This window comes from Chrysemys picta, chromosome 8 (assembly GCF_011386835.1).
Source record: "Chrysemys picta bellii isolate R12L10 chromosome 8, ASM1138683v2, whole genome shotgun sequence".
Taxonomy (NCBI): domain Eukaryota; kingdom Metazoa; phylum Chordata; order Testudines; family Emydidae; genus Chrysemys; species Chrysemys picta.
The window spans coordinates 35,236,114-35,263,448 of record NC_088798.1 but is presented as its reverse complement, the minus strand read 5'-3'; the positions used below and the strand labels follow the sequence as shown (position 1 = coordinate 35,263,448).

General features: G+C 40.2%; 2 protein-coding genes across 13 annotated transcripts in view; one reads left to right on the top strand and one right to left on the bottom strand.

The window, feature by feature from the left end:
• Positions 1 to 9,862, top strand: part of CNN3 (calponin 3) — a 45,345-nt gene extending 35,483 nt beyond the window's left edge. The window contains exons 2-7 of the mRNA XM_005307542.5: positions 2,388 to 2,509; positions 2,982 to 3,048; positions 4,778 to 4,915; positions 6,100 to 6,216; positions 7,972 to 8,118; positions 8,756 to 9,862. Coding sequence (XP_005307599.1) covers positions 2,388 to 2,509; positions 2,982 to 3,048; positions 4,778 to 4,915; positions 6,100 to 6,216; positions 7,972 to 8,118; positions 8,756 to 9,103 — 939 coding nt within the window. The 3' untranslated portion in view covers positions 9,104 to 9,862. The remainder of the gene's footprint in view (positions 1 to 2,387; positions 2,510 to 2,981; positions 3,049 to 4,777; positions 4,916 to 6,099; positions 6,217 to 7,971; positions 8,119 to 8,755) is intronic.
• A 6,515-nt stretch (positions 9,863 to 16,377) lies between these two features.
• SLC44A3 (solute carrier family 44 member 3) overlaps positions 16,378 to 27,335 on the bottom strand; it is a 73,776-nt gene continuing 62,818 nt past the window's right edge. For 7 of the 12 annotated variants that reach the window (XM_065555581.1, XM_065555578.1, XM_005307543.4 and 4 more), the window contains 3 exons: positions 23,513 to 23,650; positions 22,684 to 22,920; positions 16,378 to 21,056 (listed from right to left, as the gene is read on the bottom strand). In XM_065555581.1, coding sequence (XP_065411653.1) covers positions 20,916 to 21,056; positions 22,684 to 22,920; positions 23,513 to 23,650 — 516 coding nt within the window. In that variant the 3' untranslated portion in view covers positions 16,378 to 20,915. The remainder of the gene's footprint in view (positions 21,057 to 22,683; positions 22,921 to 23,512; positions 23,651 to 27,335) is intronic. The other 5 variants (XM_065555580.1, XM_024103194.3, XM_065555586.1 and 2 more) reach the window with 2 other exon arrangements.

The window sequence follows — 27,335 nt, the reverse complement described above, 5'->3', positions numbered from 1 at the left end:
ATATAACTACAACTTTAAGCGAGAAGTTACTGTAGTTATGTTCCTGAAAAATGTGACTTTAAGCGAAACGATGTTAAGTGAATCATTTTCCCCCATAAGAATTAATGTAAACGGGGGGTTAGGTTCCAGCGAAATTTTTTTCACCAGACCAAAAACTATATATTATATAGATATACACACAGTATACATTTTAAACAAACAATTTAATACAGTTCACAGCTATGATGATTGTGAAGCTTAGTTGAGGTGGTGAAGTTAGAGGGTGGAAGAGGGAGGGATATTTCCCAGGGAATGCTTTGCTGCTAAATGATGAACTAGCACTCGGCTGAGCCCTCAAGGGTTAACGTTGTTAATGTAGCCTCCCATCAAGGCAGCACGAACAGGAAGGAGGGGAGACAGCATAACAGACAGAGACAGACACACAAGGTGTGTGTCGGGGAGAGAGAGAGATGCACACTGCCCCTTTAAGTAAGCTGACCCACTCTTAAGTCATTGTCTTTTTAAGTGGATCAGGAAGTTGAGACAGCAGCGGCTGCCCCAAGCTCTCTCTGTCCGTGTCCCCTCCCTGCTCTATATGGAGAAGGGGTAAGCGGGGTGCAGAAGCAGGGGGGAGGGGGACACCCTGACATTAGCCCTCCCCTTCCCCCCCTGCACAGCAAGCGGGAGTCTCTGGGAGCAGTTCCAAGGCAGAGGGCAGGAGCACCACATGGCAGTGGGGGGAAGGACAGCTGAACTGCCGGCAGTTGATAGCCTGCTGGGCGGCTGCAGCACAGGGAACTTAGGGGAGCAGGGAGCTGATGGGGGGGCTGCGGGTCCACCCTGGTTCCAAGCCCCCACCAGCTAGCTGCAACGGGCTGCTCTTCCTGCAAGCAGTGGACAAAGCAGGCGGCTGCCCAAACGACATTAAAAGGGAGCATTGCACAACTTTAAACGAGCATGTTTCCTAATTGATCAGCAACATAACAACGAAACAACGTTAACCGGGACGACTTTAAGTGAGGAATTACTGTCAGGGCTTTGGAGCAGAGCCCGGAGCTGGAGCGGAGCAATTCAAAAATTTGATTGCTCCAAATCCTTGGTTACTGTAATTTATTATGTATGATCATGGAAGCTGTCACTCTTAACCGACAGTTTAGCTGGCATAGTTATCTTGGTTAGAAATTAAAAAAAAAAAAAAATCTCCTAAATGATGTAACTGTGATAAGTAGTACATTTGCACTAGAGCATGGCAAAAAAGTTCTCTTGACAGTATAGATAGCTTTGCTTTGTTTGGGGAATTGGTATAAACTATACTGACAAAAGAACTCTTTTGCCTGTATAAGCAGTGTCCCCAGTAGGAGGGTTAAACCCTTTCTAGTGTAGCAGAACCTTAGTAGTACTGAAGGAATTGTTGGTGTAGATAGAAGGAATGTTTAACTGATCTTCAGTGTGACCTGCAAAGGAAAACAATTGGATTTTTGCCTTTCATGTGATAGTTTTAACTAATTGTTTTTAGTAATAGAAATTCGGGTTCTGCCTGTACTGAAGGCCCCTGGTTACTAGAGAACAAATAAAATGATGACTTTATATGTCAGAGTGAAATATGAGTACTGCATTTGAAAGGGTCAGGAGGATATTTAGTTGGACCATTTAAAACCTTGTTTTTGTTAAGACCTCCTTAACTTCAGAGGGAGGAAGCTTGTGTTATTCTTAGAAGTATGAATCAGCATGCTGACCCTTTAGTTGAATTATGAGGTCTTACAATTCATACCTTCTTAGGCATCTAGACAATCCTCAAGCAAGCCAGGCTTCTTGTTCCTGATATTTAAGGTAAAAGACGAGCAAGATAACTTTTTTGATGTGGTGGGGAGGAGGCAGCAATTCTACGTCTTCACAAATCATAGAGAGTCAGGAAAGGGCATAAACCCAACTTAATCCTTTCTTGGTTATCTATAAGACACTTTGTATAATGGCCAGAGGTGTCTAATTCATTATCTGAACAATATCTCCAAGGGCGCTGGAACAATTTTTATAGTGGGGGGTGCTATGAGCCATTGAACTAAACTGTAAATCCTGTATATAATGGAAACCACTTCAAATCAGGGAGTGCTGCACTACCCACCCACACCCTTAGTTCCAGCTCTTCTTAATACCACAATCATGGTGCAGGATCCAAAAACCCTTGTTCTCATAAGATGAGAACATTTATTGATATGTTGCTATTTCACTTGCTGCTATTGTAGAGCTTGACTAACCAATTTCTACTGCATTGGGAAATTATCAGAATACTGGTATGTCTGAGAAATGTTATAGAATATCCTATTATACAAATTAGCTTTACATTTGGACTAAAATATTTCAGGAGAGAGCACAATGACCTCTCTTTAAGTAACTAATTTGTATTACAGATTGCTCTGAAATATGATCCACAGGCAGAAGAAGATCTACGCAACTGGATAGAAGAGGTTACAGGGATGAGCGTTGGTGTAAACTTTCAGTTGGGCTTAAAGGATGGCATAATCCTATGCGAGTAAGAAGCAGATTTTCTTTTTATTTTATGTAGTTTTGCTCTTTCCAGGTTCTAGAGAGCACTAGCTAAGGACTTCCTTTTGAATATATCACAGTTCTCAATAATCAGAATACAGTTGCTACCAAATAAGAGACTGCTTCCATGTCTGCTTTCTCTTCCCTGGGCTCAAGAAAGACTAAAAATTGAACCCAGATCACCGACATTTCAACAAAATGTATCAGAGATATGATACTACAGTATGAAACTGGCACATTTTTATGGATTTGTGTATGAATTAAGAGACTTGGCAGATGTCCTCGAGCCTAAGATAGGCCCTTTACATAAATCTAAATCATTTAACCATGACGAGTCATGTTTTGCATCAAGTCACTATGTCTACGGTAGCATGACAATAAAGACTTTTACATAATGCCTGTACAAATAGTGTGAAAATGAGATTCACTATTTACACATTTAATTAATTTTTCCCCAGACTTATAAACAAACTACAGCCAGGATCAGTGAAGAAAATCAATCAATCAGAACTAAATTGGCATCAGGTAAAAAAAAAAAAATCCTACCTCCTTTGTTTCCAGAACTGATGTGAATGCGATATTACTGCCTCTTTACTTAAAACTTTCCAGTGGTTGATTAACTATGTGTATGAAGTCTTAAGCAAATGGGTAGACTGGGTTGTCCTCTAAATGCTACTTAAGTACAAATGTTCAATAGCAGCTTTAATTACTAGCAGAAATTTCAGGTGGTAGACAAATGAGACATATAGTAAGATTACTTCCTTTGGAGGAAAGACTTTTTTAAAATGTCTGTCTTAGTTAAACTTTAACTGGAACTTTCCACCAGCCAAAGCTGCTAGATACCACAGTCTATGCCATATGAAGTTAATAGCCCTGTATGCCATACTGTTCAAGGTTATTGCATGAAATGTCGTTCTGCAAAATAGGAATAAATACCACTGAAATCCTTTCATTACACTTTTTTTTAGCAGTGTTGGATGAAATATTGGTATATAACTCAAAAAAAAAAGATTAAAATGGCAAAATGCACAAGCAGTAATTGTATCTCTGATATCCAGATTAAAATTAGGCTACAAATTTGTTTTTATACATAGGGTTTGGTCTGTCTAATACACAAAACATGTTATGCTTGGTAGTCCCTTGTAAATGGTCTAGGACTAGTCTAAACTAAACAGCCTTAAGAATAGTTCTTCTGTCATGCCTCTGAAAGAAAAGGCCAAATTTAGTCCTGACTGGGACCTATAGGCACTGCCCAAAAACTACTAATAAATAATACCTGAAGTTGGGTTGAATATGTCTCAGTGAGTCAACAGTAAGGTGCACAGTAAAAACTGGAATTTCACATTTGACAGGTTATTAATGGACCAGTTTAAGTTAGGTTGGACATTAAGTGCTGTCTGAAACAAATCCCATATTCTATTTCTACAGATTGTAGTTCTTCCTTCAAAGAGGGATTTTATAACATAACTCAATGGAACTAGATTACTGGCACAGAAATTTGACCTGGGGGGGAGGGGAGCATATTTAAACCAGTGGCTCTCAACTTTTCCAGACTACTGTACCCCTTTCATGAGTCTGAATTGTCTTGCGTACCACAAGTTTCACCTTGCTTACAAAATCATACATAGAAATACAAGTGTCATAGAAAACCTATTGCTGAAAAAATTGCTTGCTTTCTCATTTTTACCATACAATTATAAAATAAATCAACTGGAATATAAGTATTGTACTTACAATTCGGTGTATAGTATATAGAGCAGTATAAACAAATCATTGTATGGAAGTTTGTAATGACTTTGCTATTACTTTGTATGTCGCTTGTCCTAAAACTAGGCAAATATCTAGATGAGTTGATGTACCCCCTGGAAGACTTCAGCGTACCCCAAGAGATATGCATATCCCTGGTTGAGAACCACTGATTTAAACTAGAACATCTCTGGGGAAAGCAGATAGATGCTGTGTAGTGCCTTGTTAAAGACATCTGCTAGGGATGTCAGGCACTAGCCACTGTTGGAGACAGCGGCCAGACTAGATTGGGAGTAGCAGTTCTATGTGCAAAACAAAAAATCCAAATGCAGAACGAATGAGTGTTATGCTAAGCTTTACCACTCATTTACTTTGCTCTATGTTGTGTCCCATCTGTATTACATCTTGGCTAAACTCTTCAAGACAGGGAGCTTGTTCCTACTGTAATTTTGAAGCTATAAATATTTTCCAAAATGAAACATTTGCCTTGACATGTTTTATTTTTCAGTTGGAGAACATTGGGAATTTTATCAAAGCCATCCAAATCTATGGTATGAAGCCACATGATATTTTTGAAGCAAATGATCTTTTTGAGAATGGGAACATGACCCAGGTTCAGACTTCACTCGTGGCACTAGCAGGTCTGGTAAGTATTTATCTACACAGAATATACTGTACCACACTGAACTGGTAGAAATCCATGCACTAGCCAGAATCATCTCTTCCACTCATAAGCGTGGAAAACTCGGCAGGCAGGTCCTTCTAGTATGCTCCTCTCTTCCCCCAGGGGTCCTGCAGAAGCCACATTTTGGGTGCCTTGGTGCCTCCCTTGTCAAGGTAGGGGGTACAAGGATTGTGGGTAAGAGGGTTGGGGTTATGAAAGTGCTGTCTTTAACAGCATACCGCCCTTCCCCCCTCCCCCCCCCCCCCCCTGCTTACATGTGACAACCCAGGAAGGAGTTTGACACAGTATTAATTGATGCTAAATCTTCTCCACAACAGCTGTTGAGCAGCCACAGAGTGACTTTGCTAATGGTAGCCTGAAATATATTAAAGCTATGCTTGCAGGGAGCAGAAGCCAAGAGGGTTAGCTGTCAGTACAGGACTACATTTACTCTGCGGACTGGGGATGTCCTAGGTATGTGAGGTAGGAAGGCTTTGTACTCAGAACACACACAGCAACCAAACCCCATTCACTAGAGGAGATGAAGTTTGAGAATGTGGAGGTTAACCTCAGAATCCTTAATATCTTTAGGACACCCCCCCCTCCCCCCCAGCCCATGGATTTTTCAGGGTGAAGACGACCAATGAATCACATGTATTAATCCTTTTGAATTTCAGAAGGCTATGTGAATTATTACTAGTGTGGTTGGCTACATAACCAGTAGAAAAAATCCTGCCACTTACCTAATTGTACAGGATGACTATAGTTTAATATTAGAAAATGTTTCTAGCAGTAAAAGATGTACATACTAAATGTAAGACTTAGTTAAGTAATACTTTCTCTTTTCAAGCAAATCTAAAACTTGCTGGCCAATATTTTTAAGAAGTGACTAATGATTTTGGGTGGTGGTTTTTTTAGTTCCCATAGTGACACCTTAAAGGGACTGATTTTCAGAGTACAGATTTGCAGCACTTTCTGAAAATCAGGCCCACATAAGGCATCTTAAGTTTGGGACCCAAAAGTTGAGGCACTCAATTATTAGTCACTTTTGAAAAGCTTAGCCTGCTGTCTGTGGATGGGGTGTAATTCCTTCAAGAAGTTCTAATGGCAAGAAGTATGATTTGAAAAGTGAGTGTTCACTTTTTGAATGACTTGTTTTTACTTAGGCAAAAACCAAAGGATTCCATACCACAATTGATCTTGGTGTCAAATATGCAGAAAAACAAGCAAGGAGTTTTGATGCAGGAAAACTAAAAGCTGGCCAAAGTGTAATTGGCCTGCAGGTAAGCATGAGATTAAAGTTTTTTGTGTATGGTAAACCAAACTGAGAAACCATCCTCAAATGTAATAGATAATTTGCTGTTTGAAAAAGCAGTTGATTGAAGTGCTATTCACTTAAGGGCTTGTCTATACGAACATTTAGTGCATGGCAAATGTAAATCTACCACACACTAGCCTGCTATGTACGAACTGTCCATGTGGACGTTGCCGTTGCAAACTACAAGTTCCCTAGTGCACTTTGTAGTACCCAGCAGCAGACTCGTGTGAGGTAGATTTATACTGCAGCTTGCTGCATGCTGTTGATGTAGACAAGTCCTACAATGGGTTGCTGGTTTCTCATCTAGAACAAGTTCTCTTTCTGCTGTTAGTGTGCAGTTTGTTGTCTGTCCTTGTAAACAATTGATAGGATTTCTAAAATTGAGTGATAGTCAGTGAAAGGAGTTTCTTCCTCTACTGTAATCTCTAAATTAGGCTTGGCCGAATTAGGTATTTATCAATTAAAGGTTGATTTCACTGAACACACACACAAGTAGATGAAAAATATTTCCATTCCTCCTCATGAAAATGTACAAATGAGCAAAGAAAGAAAAATGCTGCTTGAGGTTGAGTCCCACCTTCCTGTTTATAAAAAATGTTGTATTGCCAGCATTAGGAGAGCTGGACCAGGGGTGCTGTTTAGGTACCTTTTAAACTTTTTGAATCTCAGCTTTAACTAATTATTCACTGACCCCTTTCATCTCCCCCTATGTTGCAACTGTGAAAATGTAAATTGGTAAAATTGAAAAAAAAATGCATAACCTATTATTTTAAACTGAATATTTAAAACTGATATCAATGCTTAAAAATAAACACTGATCTGTCAAAACTATAAAAAATAGAATTCTGCCAAGCCTAAATATAATAGAGGTAGGGATAGAGAAGTGGGCTTAATGTTTCTTGTAAAACATCATTTCTCTATCCCAAGAAATAGTGGTTTAGAAGCAAGTTGGAAGCTTGCTGGATGCAGTGCTACTTTGAATTTTGAGGGATCTGTTCTCTCTGTTTTCTGTGCTAATCAATCAGAATAAGACAATAGCATCAAACATTAATTTGTTGTACCACACAACTGCAAGTACAGTAGAACCTCAGTTACGAATACCTCAGGATTGGAGGTTGTTCTGTCAAAAGTTTACAACTGACTTAATACTGCTTTGAAACTTTACTATGCAGAAGAAAAATGCTGCTTTTAACTATTTTAATTTAAATGAAACAAGCAGTTTCCTTGCCTTGTCCAGTTTTTTTTTTTAAACTTTCCCTTTAACACAGTACTGTATTTGTTTTTTTTCTCTGACACTGCCTGATTGCATACTTCCGGTTCCAAATGAGGTGTGTAGTTGGCTGCTTAGTTCATAACTCAGGTGTTCATAACTCTGAGGTTCTACTGTAATGTGATGTGAATTAGCCTTTCCATCGTAGACCATATGGCTAAAATATGCATTGGTGCACAAAATGAAATTAGGTTTCTCTCTCTAATCAACACACTGTTGGACACGCATAGCCATTGAAATATGGCATTGGATTACTTGTCATTGTTTGCTCAAGAGAAACTCAGTAATCTGTTTAGAAGTGAACATTAAGGTCAGTGGCTAAGCTGTAACTGCTTTCTCTATGTTAAGATCCAACCAATGCAATTATTGTTTGTATCTCTGTTCCTGGACTAGGTCTCCTTGAGTTGCTATATCACTTCCCCCCTCACCCTTTTTTGTGTTTTTATAAAGATGGGAACCAACAAGTGTGCCAGCCAGGCAGGTATGACTGCTTATGGGACCAGAAGACATCTCTATGATCCAAAAATGCAAACTGATAAACCATTTGACCAGACAACAATTAGCCTACAGATGGGTACTAACAAAGGGGCCAGTCAGGTAAGCAAGGTTACATGTGATACAGTATTTCAAAATTAGCTATTGTCATGACACTGCAACACTCCAGTGAGCAAGCAGGTAGGTGACGGGCTGAAGGAGTGGATCTGCATCTTGCTAAGGGAGTCTTCAATTGAGACCTGGGGAGGGCACTGTACCAGCAGTACTCCCTTGAGTCTCTTGTGGGCACATGATCTGCTTCCTGCTGAGAAGAACTAGAGGGAACAAAAAACAGTGCCTACAGCAAGCACCTTTCTCTGGCTGTATTGTCAGAAAAGTAAGAGGAAGCATCATTTCACATACTCACTAGCCAAAACCAAAACGAAAGACAGCTCCCTAGGCAGTATCCTGGTTGAATGTCCACCATCCCTTTTGCAACATCCAAAAGGGGGGCATGCTGGGCATCTTACTAGGGCCTTCCCCCTAGGGGTTGTAGAGCTATAGCTTAACTTTTTCACTGGTGTGTTTAGTAGATGTTCACTGTTGGTCCTATAATATTGTATTTTAAATCACTTTTACTGTTCAGCTTCTACAAGTGGATGCTGTACGTACAGAACTCAGTGAAATTCATTGTCAAGATTAACTGAATTTAAGGGTAACCTTACCGTAAATTTACTTCGTTATTATCCTGTTTCACTAGGCTGGGATGCTGGCACCAGGCACCAGAAGAGATATTTATGACCAGAAGCTCACATTACAGCCAGTGGACAACTCTACTATTTCACTACAAATGGGTACCAACAAAGTGGCTTCCCAGAAGGGAATGAGCGTGTACGGGCTTGGACGACAAGTGTATGACCCCAAATATTGTGCTGCTCCAACAGAACCTGTAATTCATAATGGAAGCCAAGGAACAGGAACTAATGGGTCAGAAATCAGCGATAGTGATTATCAGGCAGAATATCCAGATGACTATCCTAGCGAGTACCAAGATGACTATCAAAGAGATTACCATGGTCAGTACAGTGACCAGGGCATTGATTATTAGATCTGTATCAAAAGCTCAGTATATTAGTCCATTATTTTATTCAGTAAAAACAAAACTAGCCTTGTGGAATTGTTACCCGTCTTCCTACACACTATGCTTAAAGAAAGATTGCCTTACATACATTCCTTTTTCCTTTCTCTGCCCTTTCCCTCTTCTAGTTGCCTTTAGTGCTGTAACAGTTGTAGTCTACAGCATAACCAATAACTGCATATGAAGTAAAAAGGAATACTGTGAAAGGGGAGTACTCTTGTACAGCCAATTCTTTTAATAAAGATCTATGCATCTTCACAATCCCCTACTTAAATAGGTATTTACACACAACATCCACCCCTCATTTTACTTATTTAGTACTTACCTAATTTCTGCATGGAATACTGAAAAGACTTCCATGCTTACATTAAATGCTAAAGTTAAGCTGCAGTATATTAGTAAATAATTACTTTATTTCTGCAGTATGGTTTGCTTATGTTTAAAGTCAGACAGTAGACAGGATAAATGTGCATTTGTGATTAATTGTGTATTCATTCCATTATCTAAACTGACCAAACTCCTAGATATAGTTGTCGTACTAAAAAGGGAGCTTGTACAAAGTCCTTGAGCCCGCAGAAGTCCCATGTTTTGATGGTGCATTTATTTTTGTTTGTGCCATAATATATCCATGTAGAAACGCTTTTTCTTCCTTGAACTGTATTTATTGCCACATTTCTCATCATAAACTGATCCCATTGTATTTTTATAAATATTTTTTTCTTGAAGGTACATGATTTTGATGTCTCATTCATTTGTTACATTACCATTAGTTACCACAGAAATTATTCCCAAATCTTATTCTTGGCTGTGTCAAGGTAATCTAGAACCCCCACAGCTCAGGAAATGTGCAAATGGTTCTGAAAAAAAATTCTAGTGTACCTGTGTCAGGCAACAGTATGAAATGTTCTTTTCAACATCCGAGTCCTAGAAAGGGAGGGAATCCCCTGCAGATCGTAACTGGGAGCAGTATACAGAAGAGAATACTCTCTACAATCCCATGAGCTACCTGGGGCATGGGTGGAGCATCTGTAGGGTTTCACTAGGTCCTCCTCCCTAAGGTCGAGAGCAATATTGTCTGTTTACACATTCTGCAGGGACCTGCTCTGCTTACCCTCTCTCATTTCCCCCAGACACCTGTAGGTAAGAAGCAGACCTCAACTTGAAACATGGAGTTTGTACTGACCCCTGTGAGAATAATCTGTGGAGGGGAGAATAGCAGTTTATGACTACAATGCAATTACAAAATCCAGAATCATACAATTTGGGAATAGGAGGAGTTGCAGAATTACTACAGAGCCTCTACTTTGGCCTATACCCTTGACATGGCCAGTATGTACATTCATAGTATATCTGCTACTCAGAGGTGGTGCTTCAACTAACACTTAACAGAGCATTAAGTATAGCATTCAAAAACTACAAGCATACATGTTTTAGGCAGCTGCCAGCAAACAACAAAAAATAAGGGCGTTCTTTGTGAATGGACTAGAAGGCTGTCTCCCTCTGTGTGGACTACTGAGAAGCAACACTAAGGGTCTGTCTACACTTGAAACACTATAGTGGCATTGCTGTAGCATTTAAGTGTAGATATACCTATACTGACAGGAAGGCTTCACCTGTTGGTGTAGGTAATCCACCTCTTTCATCAACCTAGCACTGTCTACAGTGGGGGTTAGGTTGGCCACAACTGTTGCTCAGGCCTGTAGCTTTTTCAACTCCCGGAGCAAGATAGCTGTAGACCAGGCCTATATTATTTGCCTTCTCTAACTACTTTAACAATAGCCTAACACTAGGGCTCCCAGAGATGCTAACAAAGCTGTCCCAACATTAGCAGTGGAAGGGGGACAGTTAAACAACTGTAGATGGGGTCCTTGCTGTGAGTACTTAAGGAGTCATACTAATAGCAAGGCATCCTGAGCTTGTGAAGGGCCCTTCCGTCAGGAAGATAAACAAACTGCCTGTTTGTTACTGAGTTCCTGCTGTTTGTTTTTGATATGGTTTGATATCAGGCATTTTCAGCTGGCCTGTTGACTGTAGCTTAGCTATTTATGTCTATCATCCTGAAGTAGCTGCCTGAGTCAACAGAATTAAAATAACCATTTCACATATTAAGGGGGGGAAAGGAACTGTCCATCAAACCTGTGAACTATTATTTTTACTGCAGTTAGTCCTGTATAGGACAGCATAGGATTTAAATCCCTATGAAGGTAATTCGTCTCAGTGCCCACCTATCATGTTAAACAAAATGCTTAAAAGCAGTATTATGATTACTATGTCAGTTATGCCATATTGATAAGTTTATTTTTTTTTTAAATGCAAGCTCCAGGAAAGTAGTTTAAACTAATCGTGCTCATTAGGACCACAATCCTGCTCCAACTGTCAATAGTGCAGGATCAGACTCAAATACATATAATTTTCCCCCATTATGCAACAGGGACCAAGTTAATTAGCATGAAATGTGCAAATCACTTTCCTCAAACACAAGTTTTCATTTTTCAGTGGTTTAAGGCATCATGACTCTGAATTCAGTGGACAGTCCACACTGAGGCATGAGGAAATACCCACATAATACTTAAAAATACACTTCTCTAAATTTCATACCAACTAACTAGTTGGTATATACAGTCAAATGTCATTACCTGTTTTCTTAAAAGCCCATGCTTTGTGTACAAGTGTTTTTCAAATTCATGTACTTTGAAATGTACTATAAAATTGATTAATACACTAATCCTGATGTCAGTCACTTAATGCTGTACTGTCATGCTCATGACTTCCACAGGGCAGACCTGTACAGGCCAGACTAGTGCTGTACATCTGAAACATACTCCAGTACCTGCAACATCCCTTCTGATTTTAAAGTTCCTCACTAAGAAGTGAGAGTACCTGTCAACTGCCAAATTTTATAAAGACCTTTATCCACAGAAAAGGTGCTCTAAGGGCAGTGGCATTGCAGCCTTCACCACAATGTCTTAAAGCTGGTCTTAGATGAGAAGGTATGCTTTTCAAAATAGACCTACCTACCTTCCTTCCTTCCCTCTACCCTTCTAGAAAGACATATTGAGTCAAGGCCCTTACTTATCCAGACTAATGGAAATTCCATTTAGCAGCATGGGCTTTGCACTGAGGAAAAAGCTACTCTTCAGCAGTAAAATACCCTCCTAACTTTGTGATTTAATTCTTAATCTGAGTCCATTATGCTTTGTAGACTGATAAAATTAAGGGGATGTTTATTAGTTACTATAACTTGTTTATCACAATTCTTAAGATAGTCATTTTAGAAGTAGTCTCTCTGAGGAGTTCTTTAGAAGGGAAGCCCAACCCCACTCTAGCAATGTGCAACAGGTTTGGTCCTGCCTCTTAAAGTTGCAGATCAGAGGAATGGAGAGCTAAGACATTAAGACACATCAGAATCAGATTTTACTTTTAACAGCCTGCAAAAAGTGAAACTGACCAACCTAGTTTTACAGCAACATGTAAACAGCATAAATGGTGAAAAGTAAGTAAAGGCAACTGAATATAGGACATCAAAAGACCAAACGCATTAAGTTGGCAGTTGCACCTGACAACATTCGATATTCAAGTGCTCTAAAGTACCTTTTAAAATGATCAATTAGGCATTCTTTGAAAGAGATGTAGTTAAACATATTTGGGAAGTGTCTATTTCACACACAAGCTCATGTTCCTATTTAAATGCTTAATTGCAAGAATTGTCCTTCCTTTCCCACTTCTAGCAGATGTAGTAATGTATTAGTAAATATGGAAAGATGACACATACTGCATAAAATAAACCCAAAACTCAAACAATAGGAAACCATTAAAAGATGTATGTGGGAGAACATGGAGATGAAACAATGATGAAAGACTACTGTTAACTTGGTCTGGAAATTAAATGCAATATAGTTTAACTGTCCTCCAACACACTGGAGAGAGAAGGTAGCTAGTCAGTAATCCACAAATTTTCTTAACATACTCAAGTTTTTCAAGGCAAGGAAAAAACTTCCCTCTGTAATAACACTGTACAAGTTTAAGGGACTATACCACATTATTGTAAGACAAGAACTGAAAATCCAGGACTTTCTTTTGAGAAGAAAAGATATGCGGTTAAGTATCCATGGCCATTCAGTATCCTACCCATCAGGTTTCTGAAGTCTTAAGTCAAATTTTTAAAATAGGAATGTGCACAAGGATTCTGAAGACTGCCTCTGCATTTCTCGAAAGCTTGTACCTTCTACCAACAGAAGTTGGTCTAGTAAATTACCATCTCACCTACCTTGTCTGTCATACATCCTGCGACCAATATGGCTTCAACACCACTGCAAACAACTATGGAAGATACTGTACTTAAATATCATGTCTCCTTTTCTTTGGCTTTAGGGTCCCTGCACTGCTTTACATTTACCATTCTAAACTATACTCCAGTTTCTGACATAGTATCTTAAGTGGGAGGTTATAAGTTTTTCTATTTTAAAATTTCTTGTAAAATGAAGTTTTATAAATGATTTCCTACTTCCCTATTGGTGTTTAGGAGTCTTTTCAGCAACAGAGAAACTGATTATAGATAAAGTGCTATCAAATGCACAAAACAAACTTACATGACAGAAAAAAAAATCCAACTTTTGTTATAGTCACACTAGGGGTTGCTTGCATCTATCATGGCTACTAAATTTTCAGTCAAGGACTATTTTCAAGATGATTATGTGCTGTTTCTTTAATTAGGAAGGACTCTTGAGTGGATGAAGTACATTACATGCTGTCCTCTATTTGGCTTGAAGGCTGCTGATCTAACAATAAGAATATTGGGTCAAAGGACTAACCTATATAAGTTGTCCTGACACTGTCTAAAGGTAGGGTAGATACTCAAACAGGCAAAGATGGAATACAAATGAATCATTAGTAATAGCTTATCAAAGATAGGCTAACAGACTTTCTTACCTTGTCCTTGCCAATTGGGTAGAGCAGCTATTCGTATGTTCAGGCTCTCACATAGTAGGAATTCACTTCTGGGAGCCAGAAGCGAAGTAAATGAACTAAGTTTAGTCCCCCTCACAATAGTTTGATATACTTCCACTGAACATAGGTGTAAACGTGACTGGAGAAGCTTTCACAGTGCCTGGCTGAGCTATGTACCACATGGGTCAGTCTCCTTTTACAGTAGAACCTCAGAATTATGATCACCAGAGTTATGAACTGACCAGTCAACCACACACATCATTTGGAACCAGAAGTGTGAAATCAGGCAGCAGTACATACACAAAAACAAATACCATACAGTACTGTGTTAAATGTAATCTACTAAAAAAATAAAGGGAAAGCAGCATTTTTCTTCTGCACAGTAAAGTTTCAAAGATGTACTAAATCAATGTTCAGCTGTAAACTTTTGAAAAAAACACCATAACATTTTGTTCAGTGTTGCAAACACTTCAGTTACAAACAACCTCCATTCCTGAGGTGTTTGTAACTGTGAGGTTCTATTATACTAAACTCTCTCAACACTGGACTCAACTGCCCTGTCCCATGAGAAGAACCTCAGTAGGGGGCTAAAGGGGAAGAAATCTCCATAATGTTTCCCTTGTGGAATTTTCTCCCCAGTGCTTGGGTTTTCAGGCCAGGCTTACTGCTCACGTGGAAAAGGCTGCAGGTCCTGCCCCCAAACGCTAAGTTCTCCTGGGACAAGCAGGAAACTGGGTCTGTCCTTATAGAGGACTCGTGTCTCTGGCCATCCCAGTAGCAATAGGGTTTTCACAGCCAGTGGCTGTCCCGGCAATCCCTTATATACAGCCTCTGGGGATGACCTCACCCGCTGCCCTCCCCTGCATGGATCCCCAGACCTATGGAGTGTTAATATCTGGCTGAAAACATGGGGGATACGGATACGGAAATGCTGACAGAAATGTTTAAACCTCCTTTTCACGTGGCAGGGGGAGGAGAGAGGGAATCCATAGATTTCAATGGAATGGTCTGACCAATTTTTATTAAAAGACAAGAGAATTGCCACGAATTGCCTTTGCTGCCTCTGATATTTCCTCGGTTATTAAACTCTGTCCTCCTCCACCTTTGTGTTTGTTCTTTAGGGCAGCAAAGACAGGAACTTTCTCTTACCTGCAGAAATGTTCCAGCTCGTAGACTGAAACCATCTGTACTACCTGTATATCTCTGCTAGAGACACGTGGTCTCCCACTCAATCCTGCCTTCAAACAGGCAGTTAAAGCAGCTCTGGGGGGGAAAAAAGGATTGTGTAGCACTGAGTAAAAATCGACCATCAGATCTAGATGAATTAAAAACAAAACCTCACTATAATATCCTGATCTTTTGAAATCTTTTCCAATTTCCTCCCAAAAGATAGAGAAATGGACCCATGTATCTCACAAAATGAGAAAATTCTGACCGCATGAAAATTTATGACATCCAGAATCCAAATACACCCCAGAGCTCAACGAAACTTCAATTGTGCATAAAAAGACATTCCCTCATGCTCTTTGAGGGTTTTATTATTATTATTTAAACTTTGTCTTCTCCTTCAGCATCTCTTCTGGAGGCTCCTCCTCTCCTCCAGAGTCTTCTTAGGACTCCATCCTTTGTCATCTCTTCACTCTCTCCCCATGAGGTAATTTCCTTCTCTCCCCAAACTACCACTTCTATGCCAGAAACTTCCACATCTACTTCTTCACCCCAATGTCTCAACCTCTGTCCAGTCACGTCTGCCTCTCTACGACATTTCATCCTATGATCTCAGATCAACATCAAGAGCCCACCTTATTTTCCCTGCTTTCTGTCACATACTAAATGTCTGTTCATTTTAATTTACAAACGTTAGTACATCTAGAGGAACCAAAGGGCTGTTCATAATTTTCCTCCTCACCAAGACCACCCATCCACCTGCACAAAAAAACCCTCCCCAAACCAAAAAACAACCGACCAACCTCCCACAAACCCCACACACCTCATAGCCATTGTCTTGGCTAAGGGAAACTGGAGATAATTTCCTTCCAATGGCTTCAATGTTGCTCCTTAACTGAGTGTAGTGGTTATTAAGGGATATTAAATAGTCCAAATGGGAATGATCTAAAAGAACCTTCTTTACGGTTCTGTGCATCAACTGACCCAGGGACTATTGGCCAATATTTTCCATATAGGTGCATACAGAATTACTGCTGGGTCCCGTCAGCTGACTTATCAAGCGGGTCCGATACCAAAAAGATAGTTCTTGGACTTTGTCAACTTACTGTTTACATGCAGCACCACAAATCTTACAGGAGATTTTTTTATTAATTCAACTTTTATAAAACCGCATAAATACTTTTACATTTTTTAATAAAATCAGATATGCTGGAAAAATCCATTATTGTACATAAAAAATTAAACAATTAAATCTCTAATTTTTTCTTCAGTGCAAGAGGTACAAACCAGGGTTTACACATCTAAAAATTACTTTGTCGCAACATATATGTAACCTTCACTTTGTTTTGTCTGAATTTCTGCTATTACTGCTTAGCCTGCATGCTTTCAAGGTCAATCTCAAGTTCAAGTCTACAATCAGGAAAAAAAAAAAGAGTCAAATACATAGCACTGGCCCTGGCATCTTTATCAAAATATTTATAAAATGTGAGCTTTCAAGAAAATAAAGGGGGATTGTGCACTCTTGTATCTGTGTATCCAGGATTTTCTTTGGTGGGGGAAAGTAAGGGTACAAAGAACTATTTTGTGCTTTTCAATAATTTTTTACTAAATTAACCAAAAGTACAAGTAATGAAGACACCAAGCACAGCCATTCATAATCAGAATAATAAACTTAAAACCATGAATTCTAACCCAAGAACTTAGGTTATTTCTCTATACAATAATGCTATGAAAAAAGTGCAAGTACCTGAGGGGGGAGGGATAGCTCAGTGGTTTGAACATGGGCCTGTTAAACCCAGGATTGTGAGTTCAATCCTTGAGGGGGCCACTTAGAGATCTGGGGCAAAATCAGTACTTGGTCCTGCTAGTGAAGGCAGGGGGCTGGACTAAATGACCTTTCAGGGTCCCTTCCAGTTCTATGAGATAAGTATATCTCCATATATTATTATTAACCTAGCTACATTGCTCAGAGCTGTGAAAAATTTCACACACTCTGTGTAGTTAGGTTGACCTAACCCCCACTGTAGACGTAGACAGGTCAAAGGATGAATAATTCCATCCACCTAGGTACCCTCTCTTGAGAGGGTGGATTTACTACAGTGACAGAAAACCCCTTTCCATTGCTGTAGTGTTACACTACAATGCTACTGCAGTTGTACCGCTGTAGCACTTGTAGCATAGACACACCCGGAGTCTGCAACCTCTTGAAAATAAATCAAGAAATAAAGTCACCAAAGTATATTGTTATGAGCTGGATAAAACCTTGTTATGGGATAAGTTAACACTTCTTTAAACTGGTGTCTGAATAAGTCCCTCATTTAAGCCAGCTGTAAGAAACAGTTAAAAGGCCACACCTAAAACAAAGTCTAATAAAGTCTGCCCAGACACTGGCCCCAGGTGGACGGAAGGTTTGCCTCGGTATTGTGATCATGGGTAAGTGAAAGGCAGACAGCACACACAGAAACTGAGAACAGACTGAGGCTATGTCTAGGCTATCACTTATGTTGATCAGGGGTGTGATTAAGCCACCCACTGAGCGTCATAAGTTACACCAACCTAAGCCTGGTGTGGAAAGCACTATGTCAGCGGGAGAGCTTCTCCTGCCGACACTCGTTGGGGGTGGATTAATTAAGTCGGCGGGTGAGCTCTCTCCCGTTGGCTTAGAGTGGCTCCAATAGAGATCTTACAACAGTGCAGCTGCATCGGTACAGCTGTGCTGCTGTAAGCTCTCTAGGGTAGCTACAGCCTGAGTGAGTGACACTGACAGGCTGAAGAAGCAGATGAAAGCGAGAGGCTCACCCTGGAAGACACGTGGGGAGAGGTTTTTGGGTTGGGTGCAGCAGTGCCGTATTATTGCAGGGTGGCAAATTTGCAGGGGTGGAAGCTCCCCTGCGCGCCCCGCCCCCCCTGCTCCAGCTCACCTCCACCTCCTCTGCAAGCGCGCTGCCACGTCCTGTTTCTCTCCCCTCCCAGCGCTTGTGCCGTGAAACAGTTGTTTCGCGGGGCAGGGAGGGAGGGAGAAACACCGCACGCTGAGGGAAGAGGCGGGAGCGGGGATTTGGGGAAGGGATCCAATAGGGGAAGGGAGGGGGCAGAGTTGGGGTGGGGACTTTGGGGAGGGGGTTGGAATGGAGGCGGGAAAAGGGCGGAGTCGGGGCAGGGCCAGGGCAGCAATTATTTCCCGGCCTAGGGGCGGCAAAATTATTAATCCGCCACTGGGGTGCAGACTGAAAAGACTGCTGTTAGTGCTGTTAGCAAAAGAAGCTGTTTCCTGCTATTTGATTGCCTACGTGTTCAGAAAGACAGAACTTTGTACATTCGTTGTAAATAACCAAAATTGCATCAAAGAAACACTTGACTTTCACCAATTTGTACTCCCACCTGAACACTCACCAGCTCCCAAACTTTGACTAGCCACTTGGGGCAAAAAGGGGCAACAATACCGACTTCATTTTTGTGCATGACACAATTTAGCAGGACGTGGAATGGCTGCTGCTGCAGACCATTTATCAGCCAACCCTGGGCTTTACTGAGAATTATATTTTGAGCCTGGATGACAATCATGCTGAGTTCTAAACACACTGAGTCAGATTCTCAGCTGATGTAAATTGTCATAGCTCCATTAAAGTCAACTTGCAACCTTTTTCTCTGAGAGCTTGTCGTCTTCATAGCAACATAACTCGAGTTTGTACACTCAAAAAACTGCATCTGAGCTAGCCTACCTCAAGTGAAAGCAACCACACTACCAAAAAACAATGGAGTTACACAGAGTGATTTGATTAGCAGTACAGAGTAATTGGGTTAACAGAGTGATTGGATTAGCTGCTAAAGACTTGTAACTCAAGCTGTTACATCCCCACAGCATTAGGAGCTTGAGCTTCAGCATCACTTGAGGTTCAAACTATCCCATCCCTCCCTGGCCCAAACAGGCTTGAGCATAAAACACCATTTAAGGCTAATGTCTACACCACAAAGTTAAGTCGCTGTAATTAAACAGCTGTTGCATGTCCACACTATGCTCCTTGTGTGGGTGGAGTATATCCACAGTAGCAGCTCTTGCATTGACACAGAGAGCAGTGCACTGTGGGTAGCTATCCCACTGTGCATCTGGCCACAGGGTGTTTTGGAAAGGGTTTGCAATGCCTCATGGGGGCAGGTTCAATGTCACATGATGCATGTTTCTCAATCCCATCATTCCATGGGCATCCTACTAGGTTTTCAGCTGCTTTTCAACTGCCCTGGTCACCTGTGAGCCAGCCATGTGTGGCAGAAAGCATGGATCCTCTACTGCTCTTCAGTATTGTACTGGCATTATAAACACAAGGCTAGAAGAGGAGCTCAAGGGGGGGAGCTATTCACCAACACCCTGACCCCAGCATCCTCCTTGTAGAAGCGGCATGTCTGCGGCTCCGCATCAGAGGTGACTATTTGCCTCCCCTTGCCTTCTGCTATGCCTGCCGCAACTCTCTGAACTACTGTACGTCCCTATCGTAGCCCTTCTCCTCCATGCCTCAAGCATTCTGAGGCTGGAGCGGAGCTGCACCTGCACAGCCTCCTATCCCCACAGATCCAGGAGATCCACCACTTCCCAGGTACTCAAGGCAGGATACTGCGTGGAGCCAGCATGCTCAGCTGGGCAGTTGCTACGTGAGATTTCCACCCTGAGCAAACAGGAAGAGCAAGTTCAAAACTTCCCTGGGCTTTAACAGGTGAGGGGTGTTCACTTGTATACCAGGCTGCAGGGCAGGGGAATTCAAAATGGTAACCAGAACTGTCACGGTGGGCATTGTGGGATACCTCCTGGAGGCGACTTAGGGCGATGTAAGCAACGCAGTGTTTACACTGACACTGCGTCACTCTAACTACGTTGCCCTAAGCTCTATTCCTCTCATCAAGGTGGTTTTATTATGTCAGCGTAGCAGGCGAGTTAAAGCAGCCAGAGGAGCATTGCAGTGTGTACACCTCTAGTTAGGTCAACATAAGCTGCTTTATGTTGACAAAACTATGTAGTGCAGACATGGCCTAACTCAAGCTAGAGATTTGTGAGTGTGGATGGGAGTCTAGGGGTAACACTGAAATTATAACTTGAGTTAATTGTGCTTGAAGACACACCCTTAGTCTTTAAGTCTGAAACTGCATCTTGAGGGGGCATCTCCCTTTTTTCACCTCATAATTTTTAAACAGTGTAAAGCACAATCAAACAAAAATATCAGCTTAAAACATGTGCCAGATTCTCCACCACATCTGAGCACTGCTCAGTGCATGGGAGCAGGAAATCTATACCAGTCCCAGTGTGAATTAGAACAACCTAGCACTACAGTAATTTACACTTAAGACCTTTTGAGCCTTTATGCCAATGGAGGATCAATGTGGCTGTGAGGAATCCTGCCACATGCTCTCTCTGCGCCTCTTCATCCCTCTCTATGCTGGGGATGGGAAGGGTGGTTGGCACAAAAGCCAGCTCTGCCTGCTTTATACCAGCAGAGTTCACTGCTGGCCATTCATGGCCACAATCTGGCCCTGAGCTTCCAGTGTCAGTAACAATGATTAGTATGAAGGGATGAAACCCCTGGGGCTCAAAAATTTGGCTGCTGCAAGAAATCATAAAGTAGGAAATAAATATTTACAGTCTATCCCCATTCTTGTAGTACACCTGGGAGACAACATCTTATTTGATGTCCTCATCACATCGTCTTTGTTCCCGTCTCACCATAGGCTGTAGTTCTGTACCATCTTCATTGTTTTGGGGGGTCTTTTGCTTTCTGTTTTTCTCCCACTCTGTTAGTCTGGTGCTGTGATTCACAAAACTCTATAAAGCAGAAATAAAGGACAAGGTCACCCAGAAATTTAAACTGTTATATAAATCAACAACCTGGTGAAACACTGAAAAGGAGGACAATTAGCATGGAGCGTTAAACCTTAAACTAACTAGTTCCCAAGTGGATGACACTGGAAACTGGCTATGTCTAGTGGGATGATTACAGCTGTTGAGGAGAGGGCAGTCTCTCTACAACCTCCCTTACTGGAAAGCTTCATTTCCCTCTGGCCCCAAGGGCATGGCAAGTTGCACAGGGAGTTAAGGCCAGAGTTGGAGAGTCTGGCAATAGGGATTAGGAAAGAACGTAGACAGCAGTGCAGTGCAGACAGGGAGTGGCTATAAATTGCCTTCTTGAGGCAAAAATTAAGTTAGACACATTCTGGCATTTGGCAAATAGTTTGTGGTTGACAGAAGGAGAAGTCTCTCATTTGAAGAAGGAAAAGTTTGGAGGGCAAGACTCCAAAAGGTTCCACACTTAGGAATGTATCGCTATTCATGACAGAACGTAAACACATGCATAGCCTTAAGCATGTGGTTAAATGCTGTCCTGAATGGGAGTGAAAAACCAAATAACTGTCTTCTTTTGGCCAAAGGGTTAAATTCATTTATAGGAAGTTTGGGTGTTTAAAAAACAACAACAAAAAACTGAATTCTGTGAACATTACAAGGAAAGTAACAACTACTATTTCAAATCAGATATTATGGCATTTTTTCTGACTAAATCCATCAAAAGCATCCATCCTGTATGGGTTATTCCGGCTGCTAAATTTATTTTTCATGAACCAGTAACACTGTCTTTGTCACATGGCATGTGAGGAAAAATGCAGACCTGGCCAGAAAGCAGCATGAAAGGAAAGAACATCTGTCTCTTTAACCTTCCTCTCCATATGAAAGAAAAGGTGTATGTACATTAAACATTCCACATGCCTTTGTAACTAAAGCACCTTTTACCATCACTAACTACTGAACATTTATTTAAACTAAAACTGTCTTCCTAATTCTTTGAATGATTCTCCATCATGTAACATCAAGAGTCTGGCACAGGAATTCCGTGGTACAGATAACAAACAACCCAGTGGAAAGAGACTGATTAAGTTTGCCAGACAAGGATGAGGCTTGTTCAAAATTGTAGTGTCTTCAGGGCTTACCATAACTAACTGAACAACTGCTGAAAACTAGAGGGAACATTTCTGGATGCAAGTTAAGATACACCTACATTTACATCTACATTTCTAGTTTTAGGTCTTCATGATGTAGATGGGGACTCTACATACTGGGTTACCTATTAATTTGTTAAGCACCAATAATGTATTTAACCTATGAAAAACACAAACGAAGATGGTCTTTATCCAGAGAGGCTGGGTCTAAAAGACTAAAGCAGATGCACTGGGAGACCCAATGGGAGGTGTTAACTTTATTATATAATTTGTATCCTTTAGTCCACATCTTCTAAGGAGCGGAAGAAGGCATTTGTTGTGGGTTAGTTTTTATGGGTGTGGGGGAGGAGGGGAGAGCGAATCTTAGACACTAGAACACCACTTGATCAATACACTATTAAAACGTATTACTGAATTTATCTGCCTGCTAATGTGTCTACATTACTGTCACAAGAGTTTACCAGTAATTCTTGATCCATGAAGTATGGCCTCTCTGGAGATCCATCATTTGTTTCCATATCAATAGCAAAACAAAAGAACAGGGCATCCATGACCACTTCGAAAACCGACAAAAAGCTGTGGGCTACCAAGCAGGCAAAAAGTGCAACTAGCAACAGAGGAACTACCCATACGTGGAACTCACGATGGTAGTTAAATGCCATTAACCCTCCAAAGACTGTGAAACATACAACAAACACCTGTATAAAGGGGAAAAAAGGAAGCAGCTATATTACAATATGCACCAAAGCTATGGCAAATATTTTATTGGCTAATCTTTTAAAGACAATTTATTTCATAAAGGGGAGAGAAGGCTTGAGATCAATCAATTTGAAACCATCTAGCTGTTCACACAGGACACATGTGGATACACAGATTTATTATCATTGTTATTCTTGTCCTCCCATCCATATGTTTGTTATACCCACTTGTCATGCCTTGTCTTAAATTAGACTAAGTTCTAAGGGGCATTAACTCTCTCTTACTATGCGTTTGTACAGCATTTAGTGCAATGAGGCCTCTGGGTGCTTCTGTAATACTAATGAAGTAAATATAATAAGCAGTAAACTAAGTTCCTCCAACAAAAATGCAAGAACCTGATTCTCCTGTCACCAAGCCCATTTTACATCAGTGTAACTCCATGACTTCAACAGAGTCATACTCCTGATTTACTTAGTGTATGTGAAAAGAGAATCAGTCCCTAATTTTTGTCTTCATTACTACAGGATTGGGCCTATAGTTAGTCTATAATTAGGAGTTTATACATGGGCTTTGCAAATTACAGTCTCTTACCTTTCCTAGAAAAATGATGAAGTCTCCAAAACAATTAATGAATGCTATATTAGCAGAATTCTTTGCTAAAATAAAGAGAGCATCCTTTGCTGAGGTACAAAAATTTGTCCCATTGATGGCCGTTGTGGTGTATACATGCTGAAATGAGAGAATAAAAAGGTAATGTGAGTGACTGCAAAAAAAGGTAGAAATCTTTTAATCTGGAATTTACTATGGGAAAAGGAAAGCCTTAAAATATCTTTGGAAATACTGATGTTGTGCTTACACATACAGGAGTTATTTTGCATAGTCTTGCAGTTTAATTTCAAGCAAGTATAATAACTATGCCTGTAACTTAAAACTGACTTTTCACATAACTTCTGCGCTGGGTAAAAAAGGACAAAAGTAAAATTTGTATTTCTGAAACTACCTCTTTCCAATTTCTTTTGGAACGTTGCAGAGCCACTCCTTTGCTAATGAATAACTAATATGACATGTAAACTACAATGAAATTCATATCTGGACATATGCAATGCTGGCCACCTTTTCTATGTATATGCCAGCTAGAGTGTTGTGTTTGGTAAACTGTACAAATGAAACAAAAAGTAACACTTATTATTAAACTTTTCACATTTAAAAATCAATGATTAAACAAGTTTTATATGTGATCCTCTCACTTACTATTGAGCCTTTGAATTTTCATGGAACCATAACCATAAAAAAACTGTCAAGTATCAGGGGGTAGCCGTGTTAGTCTGTATCTACAAAAACAACAAGGAGTCTGGTGGCACCTTAAAGACTAACAGATTCATTTGGGCATAAGCTTTCGTGAGTAAAAACCTCACTTCTTCAGATGCATCCGAAGATGCATCCGAAGAAGTGAGGTTTTTACTCACGAAAGCTTATGCCCAAATAAATCTGTTAGTCTTTAAGGTGCCACCAGACTCCTTGTTGTTTTCATAAAAAAACTGCTTCACAGAAAGACAAAAGAATAATAAAAGAGTGCCAGGGAGTGTTGGGACTAGAGCAGTTGGTCTTATGTGGGGAAAACATATGTTGATTTCAGTGGAAATTGCGGGCACTCAGGATTTTCAAGTAGGTACCGAGAATTTTGCAAGATTTTAGTATTATTTGTCTTCAGGTGGAGTTTTGCAAAGGCAGACTGGAGGATAGCCTTATCATCTACTTCTATAGGATTCTTCTAGCATGTTTTCAAAATAGCTTATATCAACATAATGGATAGAAATCATCAATGAGGAGTTGAATTAGTATCTGAATAAGGAGCAGGAAAAATGTCACTTGATATATAAAACATAGTTATGGTCTACTAGTTTTTGAGAAAAGAAGCCAGATTATACAGTATTAAAAACATTAGTTGAGTTTGGGCATGCTCACTGAGACTAATAGCGTGCAAGAGTTTTTGTGCAAAAGGAATTTGATGGCCCCACCGTTTATTTAGGGATTAGAATACCTTCTGCTTTGCTTGGGAGTGAAAAACATTCTCAGCATCTGCTGAAGGAAATATTTCTTTCTGGATTTCTGGTCCAACTTTCCACTTTTTCTTATTATAAATCAAAATACAGAACTGCCCAGCATAGCTTCTATCTACTTTACATATTCCTACGATGCCCAGTTATGTTCCATAACTTGATAACTAACATCTAGGCACCAAGTCCTGGTATAATATAAACTGATATGACTGTACCTTAAAATATTTTAAAAAGGTAATTCATAAAAGCAAATTAAGACTTTTGGTATAAATGTAGTAGCAGAATATTCATTTTATCTGATAAGACAAGGGAAATAATTTCAGTTCCTAAATCAGTGAAACTACACAGTGGGGACATGTAAGCAATGATGCTCTTTCATTGGGAAATTATTATATAGCACCAAATGTGTTCCAAGTGCTTCCACAGAGCTTAAAATAATTAATGTCAAGACTGATTTCTACAGCACTAGGCAATACATACATAAGACAGCAAAATGGACACAGAATGTAGAATGTTTGCATGAATATCTGCTTGTTCATATTATTTAAAATAAGCAGGTTAGAAAAACAGACTCCTGTACTAGACAGTTTCATTTCTACTCAAGCTGCTCCTTTTCCTTGCCAGTACCGTAACAATGTCTGTGCAGGGTATAAAAATATTAGCTAAAGTATCTGTTAATAATAATCATTAGTAATACTATGGGCATAACATGTCTTCCATCTGAAGATCTCAATGCACTTTACAAACTTTGATGGATTTATTTAACACTCTGTGACACTATTTGCCTTCAGTATCCTAAGCGTAAAGGCTATGTACCTGATCCTGCTCCATTGAAGTGGATGTGAGTTTTGCCATTAACTTCAATGAAAGCAGGACTGGACCCTATTTATATAATTGTCAGTCTCTTCTCTTGAATATTAAAAGAATACCATGCACTTTTGCACAAACACTATTTCCATCCTTCAAAAGACAAAAAAGCACTTGTCAGCTATGTTGGGATGTGAATACCACCTGCATGATGATTTGTGGTACTACAAGCAAACAAAGCAGAAACAGAAGCAGCAGCAGCAGCATTTAGTCAACGCTTTGAAATTTCAAACCATATAAACTTTAAACTAAATCACCACAACAACCAGCAAGGCAGACAGGTAAGTAATAATGCAATATTACAGGAGTACAAAAAGGCACAAAGCAATTGAGTGAGTTGACCAAGGTCACAAAAGCAGTCAGTGACTGAGGCAGGATTAGAACTCAGGAGTTCCTGGCTTTCACAGTGCAAGCTAAATCTCCTAAACCAAGCCATCTCCATGCTTTGAACAAATTTACAGGTACAAGATAAAATGTATGGTTTAGAGAGCAATTCCATACACTTTAATTACATTTTACTAGTTTATTATACAAACAATGAAATAACACATTGGCCCCACACATATAAAACCTCAGTCTCACAGTTCATGTTTCTATGGTCCTAATCCATTAAACCACTTATGTACCTGCCTAATTTTAAGCATATGAATAGGCCTACTGAAATAAACCGGACTATCTGCATGCTTGACATTAAGCACATTACTGGAGGGTTTTGTTGGATGGTTAGTCACTGTGAAGTACTGGGGCTATTATGCCTGTACAATTTAAGAGTTCTGGTTGGTATTGTGAAGTTGATTTAGGAAAAACTGCTGTATCACAAGACTGTATCAGGGGTCTCCAAACTTTATGAGACGAGGGCCATATTAGATTTTTGAAGGGGCTTCGCAGGCCGAAGCGACTGTGAAAGAAATCAAATATATGCAAATATATGCAAATCATTAAAAAAACAACACTATTCTACTGTGTCAGAGTTGCATTAAATTCTAAATCAGGTATAAAAGTTAATCGATGCAGGTACTGTGAAATCACACAAAATATTTGTCAATACATTAAAAATCATTTCACATTTTTTTAAATTTTATTTCTAAAAACTCACACATTTGTATCATACAAATACTGTTTATTTCTATTAGTGATGTAGTTAAAATTTAACCATTATGAAATTGTTAATTTCCATCTTCTTTACTCCATTTATTGGAGATGTAATTAAGCATCTGGCTTGTATTTTTACTCCTAAGGCAGGGGTCCGTGCCTGCTCGGCTGCAGCAATGACTCTCCCTTATGTTGGCTCCTCTTTTGGGGGGGGGGGGACACTGGCTCCCGGGGGCACTCACCCCTCTGCACAGCTCAGCTCAGCTCAGCTGCTGCCCCATGTGAGCTGCTGCTGGCAGCCCCTCCCCCTGCCTGCTCATGCCTACTCAGCTGTTTGCTGTTGGTTGGAGGGCCGGACAAATGGAAGCCCGGGGCCGGATCCGGCTTACGGGCCG